At 36.8% G+C, this 17120-nt stretch overlaps 1 protein-coding gene across 1 annotated transcript; it reads right to left on the minus strand.

The window, feature by feature from the left end:
* Window positions 1-4698: 4698 nt before the first annotated feature.
* On the minus strand, window positions 4699-6290 carry LOC143687416 (KATNB1-like protein 1). Its single transcript, XM_077164398.1, has one exon. The coding sequence runs from the start codon at window positions 6173-6175 to the stop codon at window positions 5261-5263; it is 915 nt and encodes a 304-aa protein (XP_077020513.1). The 5' UTR covers window positions 6176-6290; the 3' UTR covers window positions 4699-5260.
* Window positions 6291-17120: the final 10830 nt, after the last annotated feature.

Genomic DNA, 17120 nt, shown 5'->3' on the forward strand with positions numbered 1-17120 from the left:
TCATGAAGATGTCCCTCTGTGTTTTCTTCTAAGTAGTTTTATGGCTTTAACTCTGATTTTTAGGTTGTTGATCCATTTCGAGTTAATTTTTGTCTATGGTGTGTGGCAAGGATCCAAACTTATTCTTTAGCAAGTAGGAATGTATAGGGAATAGAAAGTTGTGGCTTGAACTGAACAGGGTTCCTCTTCAGAGCAATGGAAGTGTTTTGGTGATGGATAGTGGTGATGGTGGCACAGCGTTGTAAATGTGATTAACCGCACTGAAATGGATGCCTGAATATGACCAGAGAGGTAAATGTCAGATTGTATATATGGTAACAGAATAAATTTTTTTTTAAATCCATGGAACTACACTACACAAACAGGGAACCCTAAGTCAAGCCATGGACTTCAATTAACAGAACAACTTTTAAAATGTGCTATCATCAATTGTAACAAATGTCACACACTGATGTGGGATGTTAATAATAGAATGGTATATGGGAATCCTGTATTTTATGCACGGTTGCTTTGTAAACTCACAACTTCTCTAATAAAAGGAAGAAAAAAAACAACTACTACTTCTTAAATGTTGGTATAGTATCAAAGAAAAATAAAAATGACTATTTGAAAAGGTTAATAAAACACCTCTCTTTTAAAACTACATATCTGTACGAGGCCAGATTTTCTTCATATAACTTCAACAAAACAGCATATCACAACAGATTGAATGCAAAAATAGAAATAAGACAGCATCTCTCTTCTCTTAGGCCAGAATTAAAGAGATTTATGCAAAAATATAACCCTGTCACTCTTACCACTAAATTATTGTTCATTTTAGAGAACATAGCTATTGTCACAAAATTATATTAACATATAATGGATTTAATATTATTTTTTAAATGAACGAACAACACATATTTTTAAAGTTTTAGTTTCAATTTCTAATAAGGTATATAAAATTGATACATATAATCCACAGAATCCCAAGCTCTTTGGAGTCCCAAATAATTTTTAAGAGTATAAAGGGGTCCTAAGACCAAAATATTTGAGAATCAATGAATGTCCAGGACTGAAAATGGGTGAATTTAAAGGTTTAAAGGCTTGACAGAGGAGAGAGACAAGAAACAAATGGAGGGGAAGATAATCAGCAGAAGAAAGAATTGAAGAGAAGAAAGTTAGCAAGAATCATGGAGTGGACATGTAAGAGGAGAAATGAAAAACATCAGGTTACTGTGACCCTAACAGCTGAAGAGAAATGAAGCAGGATGGGAGCGTTTCATTTATCATTTTCAGTTGCTAAGCCAAGACCTCCCTGGAGATTTCCTGACCGAGCTCAATTTTTCATATGCAACATTTCATACCACTGCTGATGCATGGAAATTTGAAACAGGTAAGGGATTAGCCACCACAGTTGTTTGTCCAAAACCAAATCATACTGCCCACTGGTAAAGGTCCTAATTCTCTACTATGGATCTCAAGAGTGAGAGAAAAAGGACAAGGGGGAGAGAAGAGTCAAACACGACTCAGTTCCCATAGAGGGGATTCAGCCATGGGTGGAAAAGAGACAGAGATTTAATCCAACTCACTCATTTGCAGAAAAGTGAGTCACAGGGGAGTAAAATCACTTAGCCAAAGCCAGATAGTATACTCTTATTTCTTTAATTATTTGCATCACTGAATTTTTTAAAGCAAGTGATCCTAATCATTAAATATATATATACTGCATATATGTGCGCATGTGCACATGTGTGTGCCTGCGTGTGTGTAATGTGTAGCAATGAATATGGTTTCCAAAAAAGAGGTCTGGCCATTGTCTTGTGGAGTAACCTCTAAATCTTTGGAATTTCCAGTGATAGGAGTGTCTTTTGTTATTCTTGGTAACAATATCATACCCTAATAACATAAGGAGATAACTCTGGGTAGGGCCAGCCTCATCCATAGTCCTACAGTGGGGCTGCTGACCACACCCAAAATTCCAACCATATGATTAGGGGGTTGCGGATTTGAGCCATATCACATCACCTAGATCCCCAGAGCAGGATCTTCCCAATGTCCCCCAATGTCCTCCAACCTCCATAAGGTCCTGGAATGGAAAGGGACCTGGAGATTTAATTCAACCACATGGGCACTGAATCCATCAATCATTCCAATGTAATGAAACCCATTTATAAACCCTGGAGGACCTTGGAAACTCTAGTAAGGTACATCCCTGAATCAGGAGGGTGACACATTCTGACTCCATGTGGAGAGGACATGAAAGCTTGCTATTGACAAGAAGTTTTTGTTTTTTTTAAATTTTTATTAATAAAACCAACCAACACACAATATGAACATTCTGTTTTTTAATCACATAGTTGTATATTCTTATCATGATCATTTCTTAGAATATTTGGATCAATTCAAAAAAAGAAAACAAAAAAAATTCATACATACTATACCCCTTACCCATCCCTTTCATTGATCACTAGTATTTCAATCTGCTAAACTTATTTTAACATTTGTTCCCCCTATTATTTATTTATTTTTAATCCATATGTTTTACTTATCTGTCCACAACGTAGATAAAGGAAGCATCAGACACAAGGTTTTCACAATCACACAGTCACACTGCAAAAGCTATATCATTATACAATCATCTTCACGAAACATGGTTGCTGGAACACAGCTCTACTGTTTCAGGCACTTCCCTCTAGCCTCTCTAATACACCTTAAATTAAAAAGGGGATATCTTTAAAATGCGTAAGAATAACCTCCAGGATAAACTCTCGACTCTGTTTGGAATCTCTTAGCCATTTACACTTTATTTTGTCTCATTTCTCTCTTCCCCCTTTCGGCTGATAAGGTTTTCTCAATCCCTTGATGCTGAGTACCAGCTCATTCTAGGATTTCTGTCCCACATTGCCAGGAAGGTCCACACCCCTGGGAGTCATGTCCCACGTAGAGAGGAAGAGGGCAGTGAATTTGTATGCCATGTTGGCTGAGAGAGAGAGGCCACATCTGAGCAACAAAAGAGGGTCACTTGGGGGTAATGCTTAGGCCTAATTTTAAGTAGGCTTAGCCTACCCTTTGTGGGGTTAAGTTCATATGAACAAACCCCAAGATTGGGGGCTCGAACCTATTGCTTTGATTGTCCGCACTGCTTGTGAGAATATCAAGAATTCTCCACTTGGGGAAGTTGAATTTTCCCCCTTTCTCACTATTCCCCCAAGAGAACTTTGTAAATACTTTTTTATTTACTGTTCAAATCCTTTTGGGATTTATTGAGGCATCACTCTGGACAAACCTACAAAATCTCATGCCCTACTCAAGGTTCCATGTACTTGTGGTGTTCAATTATGCTGTCCACATAAGTTATATTAGGAAATGCACTAGTCAAAATATAAATTTTGTACCAAATAAACATTTTTTGCTTTAGTCTCACACATAAGTTAAAGTTCCAAAATATTAATTACCATCTATTTTCAATACCCTGCATTGTTGTGTCAGAAGTTTCTGCAGTCTTTATGTCTTTATGTTTTAAAAATCTCCAATTTGATCCATACTTTGAAGAAAAATAAGTTAAATTTTTCATTAGGTCTTGAGAGAAACAACTTTCTTGGAGCAGAATAAGGCTTCTATATTTCCTATTAGTTTGCCATTTAGTATTTAATATCCGGTTTCCATTCTTTATAGAAATCTGGTGGCATATTGCCAGTTGTAACCACTTCACACTTGTTCTGCACAGGTCTCAAGTGAGGTACTTTCATGCCCTGAGGCTTTTCTATAAAATGGCTGTTAAGGAGTTGAAGAGATGTGCACTCCACTTAAACCCTTTCAAAGTAGGCATTCCTGTAAACAAGGACCACCTTTGTTCTCATATCCTTGTATCTGGGATTAGAAAGATATTGTGCAAAACCACATGTTCAGCCATGCAAGCTCAATTTATAAGAGATCATTATAATTTTAAAAATGAAAAGGATAAGTACAAGCAAACTAAAATGCTTGCAAGGAATTTAATCTAAAAATAATAATCTAACTGGAAAAGCAACAATCTGAACAGTTTCTAATTTTTCTGAACTGAATTTTAGCCAGATCGGCTTCATTCAAATAATTGCTTTTACCATCCACTTAAGCCTTTTACTTCTCCACCACTAATCAGGCACTGACCTAGATCACATCCACAAAAACCTTCCTAATCTGCGCTAATAGAGAAGGTGCTAGAGAGAGAGGAAGAACGGTTTGAGGATGCTAAAAAGAGGGGAATTACAGTCCACTTTCCCCAACACACACATTTAAATACAATTTATTGATATAACTTCCAAGAATTCATGTACAAGCATATTTTTTTTTAAATATTTAGTAATTTTACTCAAATGATGGAAGCTTAAATGATACAGAACTGAAAATATTAGAAATCTATATAACATAAAAAATGAACATAAATTAGCCAACTTCATGGATATTTCCAGTTAAGCATTCGTACAAATATGTATTCACCTTTTAAAATTTTATATAGGCATAACACATACATACATACATGCCATATGATTCTGGCAAAAAAAAAAAATCAGAGATACTAAAATATTCTTAAGTTTTAAAATGGTGTGGAATAGGTTTCAAACATCAACATTCTACATGAAAATAAGCCCCTGATTTAATTCTATGATTTTACCATGCCAGAAACATGGTTGGCTTTAAAATTTTTAACAGATATTGGTATCACAACATATTGGCTTATTAATAATTAAGGCATTTTGCAAACATAGTATATCTCAGTGTGAACAAAAAATGTTTAACATTGATTATTTGCTATGTTTTACTATTTCAGTGTTCTCAACATAAGAAAATAGCTGTACACATTAAGTGTTTTCTTATAAAATACAATCTTACAAAATTAATGATGATTGGTCTTTGTGGTTCCTAGCGAAGTCCTGTCTTATTTTTCACACAGAATAAATTATATTCTTATGTAATATGCAGGATTGCATTAAAACCCAGTAGTTCTTAATGTCACCAAATAACCATATAAATCCCAAATGCAGCAAAGGTGAACAATCTTCTTAGTGCACTTTCACCTCATTGAAATTGAAGCTGCTCCTTTTGGATATTTTCCACTTCAATGTGAAGTAGATTGTTAAGAGGTTCATTAGTGGTTTCATTATGTGGCTTTTTAAAAGAAAAAAAATGTTTTGACTTGATTTCTTTACAGTTCACAGTTCTCAGATGAGACTTTTTTTTGGAAATCAGATAGTCCAGGGATATTTTGAATAACCAAGCAGTCTTTAGTAGATGAAACCTCTCAATGCAATTGTAATAAATAAGCATCTACATCCTTAGCAATACTGCCAGTATATCCTGGAACCAAAGTAAGATGGTTTTCCTGTTTCCATAATCCACTTAATTGTTGTTTTAAAATCTGAATATTTCCATCGTTTATAATTTCTGTTTTGGATGATAGTTCTGACCACCACCTTTTAATGACTGCTTGAAGCCAGTTTAAACCAACTATTACATATTCTTCAAATCTGCTTTTAAGTAGTGACTTTACTAGAGGCAACAAATCTACACAGCAGCCAAGTGAGATGTATTGTTTCTCTTCCTGTAAACTATTGGTGAGCACAGGAAGGCAATCCACAACAACTCCAAGATCTTCTATCCTCACCAAATAGGCCACAAGTTCACTTATACTTCTCTTTCTCCAGAAAGTTAAAGCTACGTTCAATCTCAAATTCCGGCTGAACAAAACTTGTGCCATTGTTTCATGGTCCTGAGAAACCTCAGTAAAAAACGCACTATATTTTGATGATGGGCTTTCTGTCTGTGAAGAACCAGAATCACTGGAGTTAACCAAATATGTTCGACTATCAAGGCGTAATTTTTCAGGCATGTGGCTGGTACAAGCCACTTCATTTTCTTTATTTGCCATGTCACAGCCCCCACTTCTAGGGGACTGTTTTTTTCTGTAACAAGGACTTGGGAAAGGATGATGAATTTTCTTTCTGCGATAGATCACCCTATGTAGTTTATCTGGGCTTTTCACAGCTTGTCCAACCGTTCTATTTATGTAAGCAGCCAACTGTTTTGGAGATTTCTTAACCTCCTTCATGTTCTTATTAGTGAAATTAGAGATCCTTTTTCTAGGAAGATCAATGGAATGATCCTCAATATTATTACAAAAGTTCCGTTTTTTAACATTGTGGGTTTCAGATGCCATAATCTCTTAAATACCGGCGCCTCATGGTACCGTGGCGCCTCAGTTCAGCTGATGATGAACCGCGCCCAGCTGCCTAAAGCGTCCCTCGGATCCCGGGCCGGGCCCCACTCTGGGCCATTCAGTACAAGCATATTGAGGCTAGAACCAGTATCATCCCCTGTCATGTCCTTTTCACTCTCTCCTGACCATGGACTTTCTCCAGAGATGCATCTCTGTGTACGTTCGTGCTTTCATTTGCCCATCGGGCCCTTACTGCTGTTCTACAGCCTTCTATCCTCTAGCTCAGAGACAGAGCCCTCTCAGTGCCTGCGGTAGACAGCTCCATTTTCCTCCACCCTTTCTCTCACCCCATCTCCTCCACTCACCACACAAACACCTCATTCTTTAGGAGAAGACTCTCCATCATAAAGCCCTGCTGTTTCTCTCTTCTCTACCTCAACACACGTTGGTCTTCTTTACTTCTCTTCTTTGTAGAGAAGGACTGTTTTATGGCTCTGTGTTGTTTTCTGTTTTCACTTGCCAAGTCACAGACTCACTGGAAATGAGCTTTAAGAAAATAAAATTTCATCATGAATACAGGAGAATGTCCCAGAGGCTGTTATTGATGAATTTTACCTATCACATCTGCAAGTTTTTCACCTAGGAATACTTCTCCAGCTATCTGTCTTCTCTGTAAAAATATGTGCTCTAAATTCCACCAATGAGGTTTTCTTCCAGCATAATTCCTACCTGTATTTTCTACAAAAAAAAAAATGTACTAGCCTATTTCCCTCCTTTTCCCATTTAATATCTTATACTGTGTGCAGAATCCTAGAATCGAACTGCTGGGCGAAAACTTTGACATCAACTAATCCAATTCCCTTCATTTACAAATGAGGAAACAGAAACCCAGGGAAGTGAAGTGATTTGCTTAAAATCATACTGCTAATTCCTGCAGAGCCAGAAGCAGAAGCAGGGATCCTGACTCCCTGAGGTCTTTTTACTTTATCACTATAGCTCTCCAGCCTATTTCTCACAGGACTTCCCTTTATGTCAGTCACTATAAATAGCAAAACCCCTTCTCGGGAAATGGATCCCTGCCTAGAGTTTGGAGGACTCAGACAGAGGTCTCCCCACAAAGTATTGAAGTCACCCTTCATGTGAATTTTTTCCTTTTAGTTCCGTTCCAAGAGAGTCCCCACCATATTTTTTGGGTAGGATCATCATCAAGATTACACGACTTGCATGTTTAAATAGGGTATGTGTAAAAAGGATTTTAGAGAGACCAGTATGAACTGGCCCCTTGTTCAGACAGCTGGAGTCAGAAGTTGTGGAGGCTGAGGATGGGCTGTTTTTAATGTCCTATTAACGTCCTTAAAAAGTTTTATGGGGAACCCATTTTCCTCCACTGCTGAAGCTACAAGGTAGGGGTGCCAAGGCTGAGAACCCAAAAGGGGGCTGTGCTGCTAAGGCTTGTGAGGATGCTAAGGCAGATAGTCCAACCTAGAAGGAAGTCCTCTAGTCAGCTTCAAAAGGTGAGGTCTCTAGGTCCACAGAAAGACTTGTACATGAAGGTTCCTAAGAGCCCAACTCCTAAAAGCCCAGAAGTCCATGGGCATGAGACTTGATAAGTCAGCAAGAGCATACCCACACAATGGAATACAACTGCACAATAACAAGGATACAACTATTGATATATGCACCAACAAGGATGAATCTCAGAAGCTGCTCAGGGAGAGAAGCCTTGCCACATTGTTTCCCAGCCACTCCCCACCTCCACACCACCAGAGGCAACCACTGTTCTGATTTCCTCCCCATTATAGATTAATTTTGCCTTTCTAGAATAAATGGTACATGCAATATGTACTTTTGGAGTAAGGCTTCTTTCACTTAGCATAAGGTATGGCTAATCCACACACTGTTTATCTGTTTCTATGGGTAGACACTTGGAGTGTTTCCAACTTTTTAATATTACGAACATTTTTTATCTTTTTATTTTATTTTTTTAAATACCAAAAAACACAAAGCAATGCAAACATTCCTATTTTGATCATTCCATTCTACATATATAATTAGTAGTTCACAATATCATCACACAGTTGCATATTCATCATCATAATCATGTCTTGGAACATTTGCATCTATTCAGAAAAAGAAATAAAATGAAAACAGAAAAAAAATTTATACATACCATACCCCTTACCCCTCCCTTTCATTGACCACTAGCATTTCAAACTAAATTAATTTTAACATTTGTTCCCCCTATTATTTATTTTTACTCCATATGTTCTAGTCGTCTGTTGACAAGGTAGATAAAAGAAGCATCAGACACAAGGATTATGAACATTCTTGGGTAAGACTTTCTGTGTACATACATTTTCATTTCTCTAGGAAGGGAATATTGGGCATAGGATAGGTGATGTTTAATTGTATAAGAAACTACTTGACCTTTTACCAAATGATTGTACCATCTCATAGTACAATCATTTGGTTGTACAACTGTATGAGTGATTCAGTTACTCCACATGCTTTTCATGTTTGCTGTCAGTCTTTATTTTAAGCTATTCTTTTTCTTTTTTGGGGGGAAGGGGGCATGGGGAAGATGGGCAGGCTCTGGGAATTGAACGTGGGTTTCTGGCTCGGCAGGCAAGACTTCTTGCCACTGAGCCACCATTGCACCGCCCTATTTCTAGCTATTTTGGTGTATATAATTGTATCTCATTGTATCTAAATATGTAAAGTAAAATGCATATATTTACAAAGTAAACCACATGTACTGAAAAGTATAAAAAATATTTAAAATATTTTAAATGTAACATTGCATGTGCTTCTCTATTAACATTAAATAGCAAGATCTAGCATGAGATCTAACAATAATGTAATTTTGAAGTCAGAAATGAGCATGCATAAAATTTAAAGTCAGCTATGATAATTGAATCATGAAACTATTTGTGATTTCTATTGATGAGCAAATTAATTGTACTGCTAATACAAAAAAAAAATTACATGACTTCCTCAAGGACGTACAGAAGTGATAATGTGAAAACTGGAATTCAGGGCTCTTGAGTCTGGGTTGGTTGTGTTAGTCCTTAAAGGCTATGGGCAGCTTGGACAAGAGAAGATGAGGGAAAGGAAGGAGAGTGAAGAAAGAGAAGTGTCAGGAACGATGCAAGGGAGAGAAGTTGCATGTTGGCAAGAGAGCAAACAATCCCTAACTCAGCTATCTGGTCCTTCTCAGTTTAGCGTGGACAAAACTGAAAAGATATTTAGCCTAATGTTTTTCCATAACATGCAGCTTATTTTCCAAAAAAACCCTACCTTAAAATTACTCTTTGAGAGCACATACTTCTGTTTATTAAACACAAATGAAACTCACCACATTAACTGTTGTGCCAACAGAAATATATTGCACAAATGGTTTGACTAGGACTTCTAGGGAGCCAGATATTGCCAGTTATGGAGTCACAGCTGAAAGGACCTTCCCTCCAATTGTTTATTAACTTCACCTTAAAATGACCTTACTGGTTTGATGCTAGTAACTCACTAACTTCTCTAACAGCTACAGCTATCCCACAGTGGAATTTGCGTAGAAATTAGAAAAAACAGGTCACTCAAGATATTTAAGCAGAAGTCCAAGTAACAACCTTGAGAGGCAGGAGAGGTCAGATCCAGCTACCTCAAAGTCTGGAGCATAGTACTGTCTTTGTAGGAGGGCATCTTTGCTGGGTTAAGGATTGGGCCAGATGACCTCTGAGGTCCTTTTCCAACACTGATTAAGATTCCGTTTTTCCAGGGTCTTGATTCTAGTTTTCTTTACATCCTTCATATTTCCAGGTGTGTCTGTATATTCTCTTCTAGTCCTTGAGCACTGCAAGAACAGAGGCTGCAATACACAGTCTTCCATACCATATTTAACTTGAAACTTCATTGAGATTTAAAAATATTAAAGCGAGATTCCCTGACATTGAAACATTATCTCAGGCAATTAGATATTGTAAAATCTGTTTTGTCTGAGTCATTATAGCTGTATTGCTTTCTGGTGAAAAACTCTTTTTAAAACTTTATAACTTAATTTTATTTCCTGATTACAGGTCACACAAGTTCATTATGGAGAAACATAAAAACTGTGAAGAAGAAAACAGAAATCACATAAATTTGAACATCCTACACATGACTACTGTAACATCTTAATGGAGTGACTTCCAAGCTAATCTCTTTGTACATATACGATATTATATTGGTTGACAATCTTATATCCTACTTTTTCTGCCTTGTATTATACAGCAAGTGCCTTCCCAAATAACCAAATATTTTTCTAAAATAGCATTTTAACAGTATCTATTATTCCATTATAAGTTGCATCTAAGCTTTCATTATTACAAATAATCATAATGTTGAGATGGAGAAACTTGCTTATACACTGTTTTTGTTTATCTCTATTTCCCTGTGAAAAATGTCAGATGTGGAATTACTATGTCAAAAGTCCCTGCTTTGCCACTCCCTCATCAACACTTAGTATCACCGTTTTCTTAAAAATCTTGCCAAATTGGGGCTTCTCAACCTCCATTTTTCTTTACTTGTGAGAGCGCACATGCTCCTTTTCTCTGCATGTGTACTTAAATTTCTCATCTACTTACTCTTAAAAAAAAAAAAAAGCCAAATCAATGGGTGAGTAGTATTCTTTCTTTTTAATTTATTGAATTGCAAGTGAATTTGGTCATTTTTTATAAAAATTTTTGTGGCTTTTTATTTCTTTGTGAGTTGCCAGTTTATTTTTCTCTGCTGAAATTACTGTTGCAGTGTGTATATGTGTATGTATATTTCTGAGAACTGTTTTTCAAGTAAAATATTAACTTGTTGCTGCCAAGGGTCATTGCTTTAAGAGACTAATAATCTAAATGAAAAATTTATCAACAAACTTTATTTGATAGAATCTGGTGGTACTAAGTGGTAGCATATGGATATATCTTGAAAAATGTTTTCTGATGTGGTAATGGAGTATGCCCTGAAACGTACTGGTAATGTTAGGGACCTGTGACCTCTGTTTTCCTTTCCAATTTCTCCCTTCTGGAATGGAAATGTTTATCTTAGGCCTGTCCCACCTTTGTCTATTGGAAGCAGATAACTTGTTCTCTAGGATTTACAGGTCCACAGTTGGAGGAGTACTGTGCCCTAGGACAGACCACACCTATAACCAATTTTAATGAGACTTTGTACTTAGCATTGTTAATGAAATAACCTAAGGCTTTGGGGATGTTGTGATGGAATGAATGTATCTACACGTGGAAAGAATGTCTTTTTGTGGTCGAGTGGGTGGAGGTTGGTGGTTTGAAGCTGTATGTACCTCAGAAAAACATGTTCTTAAAATTAATCCATTCCTGTGGATATGAACCCATTTAAGTAGGACCTTTTGATGAGGCTACTTCAGTTTAAATTTGACACACCTCAATCAGGAGGAGTCTTAATCCTATCACTGGAGTCCTTTATAAGAGAATGAAAGAGAGCCACAGAAAGAGTAGCCAGAAACTGAAATCAGTGGAACCTGGAAGAGGAGGGAGAGACCAAGCAATGCCACCATGTACCTTGCCATGTACAGAGGAGAAAAGGATCATCAGCAGTCAGCCCTAGAATGCCATGGTCTTTGCGGAGAAAGTAGTGTTTTGATGATGCTTTGTGAACACAAATATGTCAAAACGCCTCCCATCAACAACAAATGACAACCCAAATGAAAAATAGACAAAAGACTTGAATAGACATTTCTCCAAAGAAGATATACTAATGACCAATAAGCACATGAAATGATGCTCAATATCTTTAGTCATTAAGGAAATGCAAATCAAAACCACCTGGGAACCCTCATACATTGTTAGTGGAAATGTGAAATCGTGCAGCTGCCTTGGTAAACAGACCAGCATGCCCTCAAAAGGTTATATTTAGAATTACCATATGACCCAACAATTTTATTCCCAGATACATACCCCAAAGAATTGAAACATATATTCAAACAAGAACTTGTACATGAATGTTCACAGCAGCATTATTCACAGTAACCAGAATGTAGAAACAACCCAAGAGTCCATCAACAGATGAGCGGATAAACAAAATGTGATATATCCATAAATACTACACAGCCTTTAAAAAGAGTGAATTTTAATACATGCTACAGCAAGGATGAACCTTGAAAACGTTATGCTAAACAATATAAGCCAAAGAGAAAGGACAAATATTGTATGATTGCACTTATATAAAATACCTCGAACACCCAGATTCACAGAGACAGAAAGTGGATTGCAACCTGGGTTGAGGAATGAAGAGTTATTGCTTATTGGGTATAGAGTTTCTGTTTGGTAATGAATAGTAGTGATGGCATAACATTGTGAACAGAATTAATATCATAGAATTGTACACATGAAAGTGACTAAAATGGGAAATTTTATGCTGTATATATATTACCACAATGGAAAGTTTTTTACAAAAATAAAAGGTGGAAAAAGATGGTGAGTGAATAAATTTCCATTGTTTAAGCCAAACCATTTCATGGCATTTACTTGAGCAGCCTAGGAAACTAAAACACAGATGATATGTCTTAGTTCACTTGTCCTTGATTCCTACCACTCTCAGAAGTAAGATTCTTCCCCAGGTAGATAGTAATCATTTCTTTCTTATTTACTTTTAGCACAGCTGTGCAGAATCCCATCTGCAAATCTGATCCACTTCTGTTATGGACCTGTTCCAGGATTTACAGACTCTTCTTCTTTAGGGTTTTGTGGAAGAAGTTCCTCTCCCAACTCCTGCCAAAGGATTATTTATAAATCCAAACCAAATCTATCAGCCCTGTGTCAAAGGAAACAGGAAATAACCATTTTCTTAGTCTTAATAAAAGTGCCAGGAAGCTCCCCAAAATTCAATGGGTGAGTTGCCCTGTGAAATGAAAATCAGAACAGGCCACCTGTATTAGTTTTCCAGGCTGCACCAACAAATGCCACACAGTGCATTGGCTTAAACAATGGGAATTTACTGGCTCATGGTTTTGTGGTTAGGAGAGGTCCAAAATTGAGGCATCAGTAAGGCCATACATCCTTTCAATGCCTGTAACATTCTGGTACTGGCTGCTGGCATTCCTTGGGGTTCCTTGGCCTCCTGCCCTCCCTTGCATCACATGGTGATGTACTCCCCTTTCTCTTCTAGGTTATGCTGCCTTCAGGCTTCTGGGTCCTCTCTGTAACTTTCTCTCTGTCTGAATTTCTTCTTATAAAGGATTCCAGTAATCTGGTTTAAGACTCAACCTCATTCAGCTGAGCCATACCTTACCTAAAATAACATTTATAGGAGATGCTATTTATAATGAGTTCATACCCACAGGAATGCAGATCAATTTATGTCTAAATTGGGTACAAAATTCAATATATCACACATCGTTGTCAAATTTAAGGCTAATTATTATTGCCTTATTGCTTATAACAGATACAATAAATATACATGAGAGGACAAGGCTCTGGCTACCAGGTATGGTAATGAAGTTAATTTCTGGGGTTTAGGAATATGATATAGAAAAAGGAGACTCAAAGATTTGTGTGAAGAGGCGTGTGACAGGAAAGTATAGTATAATTTGAAAGAAGAGGTAGGCTAGGACTAGATCAAACAGAACACTCCTTAGGCATCCACTAAAGGTTCAAGAGCTCAAAGAATAGGTCTATATTGGACTTACAGTTTCTAGAGTCACCAATGAAAGATAATGATTGACCACAAAGGATAGACTAAGCCTACTTAAAATTAGGCCAAAGAGTCACCACCAGAGAACCTCTTTTGTTGCTCAAATGTGGCCTCTCTCTCAGCCAGCACATCAAGCAAACTCACCAGCCTCCCCCTCTCTACATGGGACGTGACTCCCAAGGGTGTAAACCTCCCTGGCAACATGGGACAGAAATCCTAGAATGAGCTGGGACTCAGCAGCAAGGAATTGAGAAAACCTTCTTGACCGAAAGGGGGAAGAGAGAAATGAGACAAAATAAAGTGTCAGTGGCTGAGAGATTTCAAACAGAGCAGAGAGGTTATCCTAGAGGTTATGTTTACGCATTTTAAAGATATCCCCTTTTTAATTTAAGGTGTATCAGAGAGGTTAGAGGGAAGTGCCTGAAACAGAAGAGCTGTGTTCCAGTAGCCATGTTTCTTGAAGATGAATGTATAATGATACAGCTTTCCACAATGTGACTATGTGAGTGTGAAAACCTTGTGTCTGATGCTCCTTTTATCTACGATATTGACAGATAAGTAAAAAAAATATGGATTAAAATAAATAAATAATAGGGGGAACAAATGTTAAAATAAATTGAGTAGACTGAAATACTAGGGAATAATGAAAGGGAGTGGTAAAGGATTATAGAAAAAATATGGGGAACAAAGTTAAAATACACTAAGTAGATGGAAATACTAGTTGGTCAATGAGAGGGAGGGGTATGGAATGTATGAGTTTTTTCTTTTTTCTTTTATCTCTTTTTCTGGAGTGATGCAAATGTTCTAAAAAATGACCATGGTGATAAATACACTAGTATGTGATAATATTGTAACCCATTGATTGTACACCATGCATGGAATGAATGTATGTTAAGAATGTTCATGTTTGTATGTTGTTTTGGTTTTATAAAAAATAAATTAAAAAAAAATAATGATTGAAAGTATGGGTGAAATTGCAAAGAAGATAGTATGGAGTAGAAGATAAGAGCATCTAGGGCCAATCCTTAAGGAACTCCAATTACTTTAAAGTCAGGTTGAGGAAGATGAGCTCATAAAAGAAACTTAAAAGAAGTACTAGAAAGTAAGTAAAGAAACTTGGAGACTCTGAGGGCCTAACAGTCAAGAGAAGAGGGTGTTTTTTGTTTTTTTTTTCTATGATTTTTTATTTTTTTATTAACTTTTTTTATTAATTAAAAAAAAGAAAAGAAATTAACACAACATTTAGAAATCATTCCATTCTACATATGCACTCAGTAATTCTTAGTATCATCACATAGGTGTATGATCATCATTTCTTAGTACATTTGCATCGATTTAGGAAAAGAACTAGCAAAACAGCAGAAAAAGATATAGAATGTTAATATAGAGAAGAAAATTAAAATAATAATAATAATAATAAATATATATATATATATAAAGGAAAAAGAAAAAACAAAAACAAAAGATATAAACAAACAAAAAACTATAGTTCAGGTGCAGCTTCATTCAGTGTTTTAACATAGTTACATTACAATTAGGTATTATTGTGCTGTCCATTTTTGAGTTTTTGTATCTGGTCCTGTTGCACAGTCTGTATCCCTTCAGCTCCAATTACCCATTATCTTACCCTGTTTCTAACTCCTGCTGGTCTCTGTTACCAATGATATATTCCAAGTTGATTCTCAAATGTCGGTTCACATCAGTGGGACCATACAGTATTTGTCCTTTAGTTTTTGGCTAGACTCACTCAACATAATGTTCTCTAGGTCCATCCATGTTATTACATGCTTCGTAAGTTTAGTCTGTCTTAAAGCTGCATAATATTCCATCGTAGTTATACACCACAGTTTGTTTAGCCACTCATCTGTTGATGGACATTTTGGCTGTTTCCATCTCTTTGCAACTGTAAATAATGCTGCTATAAACACTGGTGTGCAAATGTCCGTCTGTGTCTTTGCCCTTAAGTCCTTTGAGTAGATACCTAGCAGTGGTATTGCTGGGTCGTAATCCATTCTGCCAGTCTATGTCTTTTGGTTGGGGAATTCAGTCCATTACCTTTTAGTGTTATTACTGTTTGGATAATATTTTCCTCTACCATTTTGGCTTTTGTATTATATATATCATATCTGATTTTCCTTCTTTCTACACTTTACTCCATACCTCTCTCTTCTGTCTTTTCGTATCTGACTCTAGTGCTCCCTTTAGTATTTCTTGCAGAGCTGGTCTCTTGGTCTCAAATTCTCTCAGTGACTTTTTGTCTATAAATGTTTTAATTTCTCCTTCATTTTTGAAGGACAATTTTGCTGGATATAGAAGTCTTGGTTGGCAGTTTTTCTCTTTTAGTAATTTAAATATATCATCCTACTGTCTTCTAGCTTCCATGGTTTCTGCTGAGAAATCTACACATAGTCTTATTGGGTTTCCCTTGTATGTGACAGATTGTTTTTCTCTTGCTGCTTTCAAGATCTTCTCTTTCTCTTTGACCTCTGACATTCTAACTAGTAAGTGTCTTGGAGAACGCCTATTTGGGTCTATTTTCTTTGGGGTGCGCTGCACTTCTTGGATCTGTAATTTTAGGTCTTTCATAAGAGTTGGGAAATTTTCAGTGATAATTTCTTCCATTAGTTTTTCTCCTCCTTTTCCCTTCTCTTCTCCTTCTGGGACACCTACAACACGTATATTTGTGCGCTTCATATTGTCATTCAGTTCCCTGCTCCCCTGCTCAAGTTTTTCCATTCTTTTCCCGATGGTATCTGTTTCTTTTTGGAATTCAGATGTTCCGTCCTCCACTTCACTAATTGTAGCTTCTGTCTCTTTAAATCTACGATTGTAGGTATCCATTGTTTTTCCCATCTTTTCTACTTTGTCCTTCACTCCCATAAGTTCTGTGATTTGTTTTTTCAGATTTTCTATTTCTTCTTTTTGTTCAGCCCATGTCTTCTTCATGTCCTCCCTCAATTTATTGATTTGGTTTTTGAAGAGTTTTTCCATTTCTGTTCGTATATTCAGCATTAGTTGTCTCAGCTCCTGTATCTCATTTGAACTATTGGTTTGTTCCTTTGACTGGGCCATATTTTCAATTTTCCAAGCGTGATCCGTTATTTTCTGCTGGTGTCTGGGCATTTGATCAGATTTCCCTGGGTGTGGGACCCGGCTGGTTGAAAGGTTTTTCTGTGTAATCTCTGGGCTCTGTTTTTTCTTTTTCTGCCCAGTAGGTGGCGCTCGTGGCGCTTGTCTGTCTGCAGGTCCCACC

Source organism: Tamandua tetradactyla, chromosome 1 (genome assembly GCF_023851605.1).
Source record: "Tamandua tetradactyla isolate mTamTet1 chromosome 1, mTamTet1.pri, whole genome shotgun sequence".
NCBI lineage: Eukaryota > Metazoa > Chordata > Mammalia > Pilosa > Myrmecophagidae > Tamandua > Tamandua tetradactyla.

What these genes read in the sequence shown, in the direction of transcription:
- LOC143687416 (XM_077164398.1), bottom strand. Translation starts at nt 6,175, where the DNA reads ATGGCATCTGAAACCCACAATGTTAAAAAACGGAACTTTTGTAATAAT.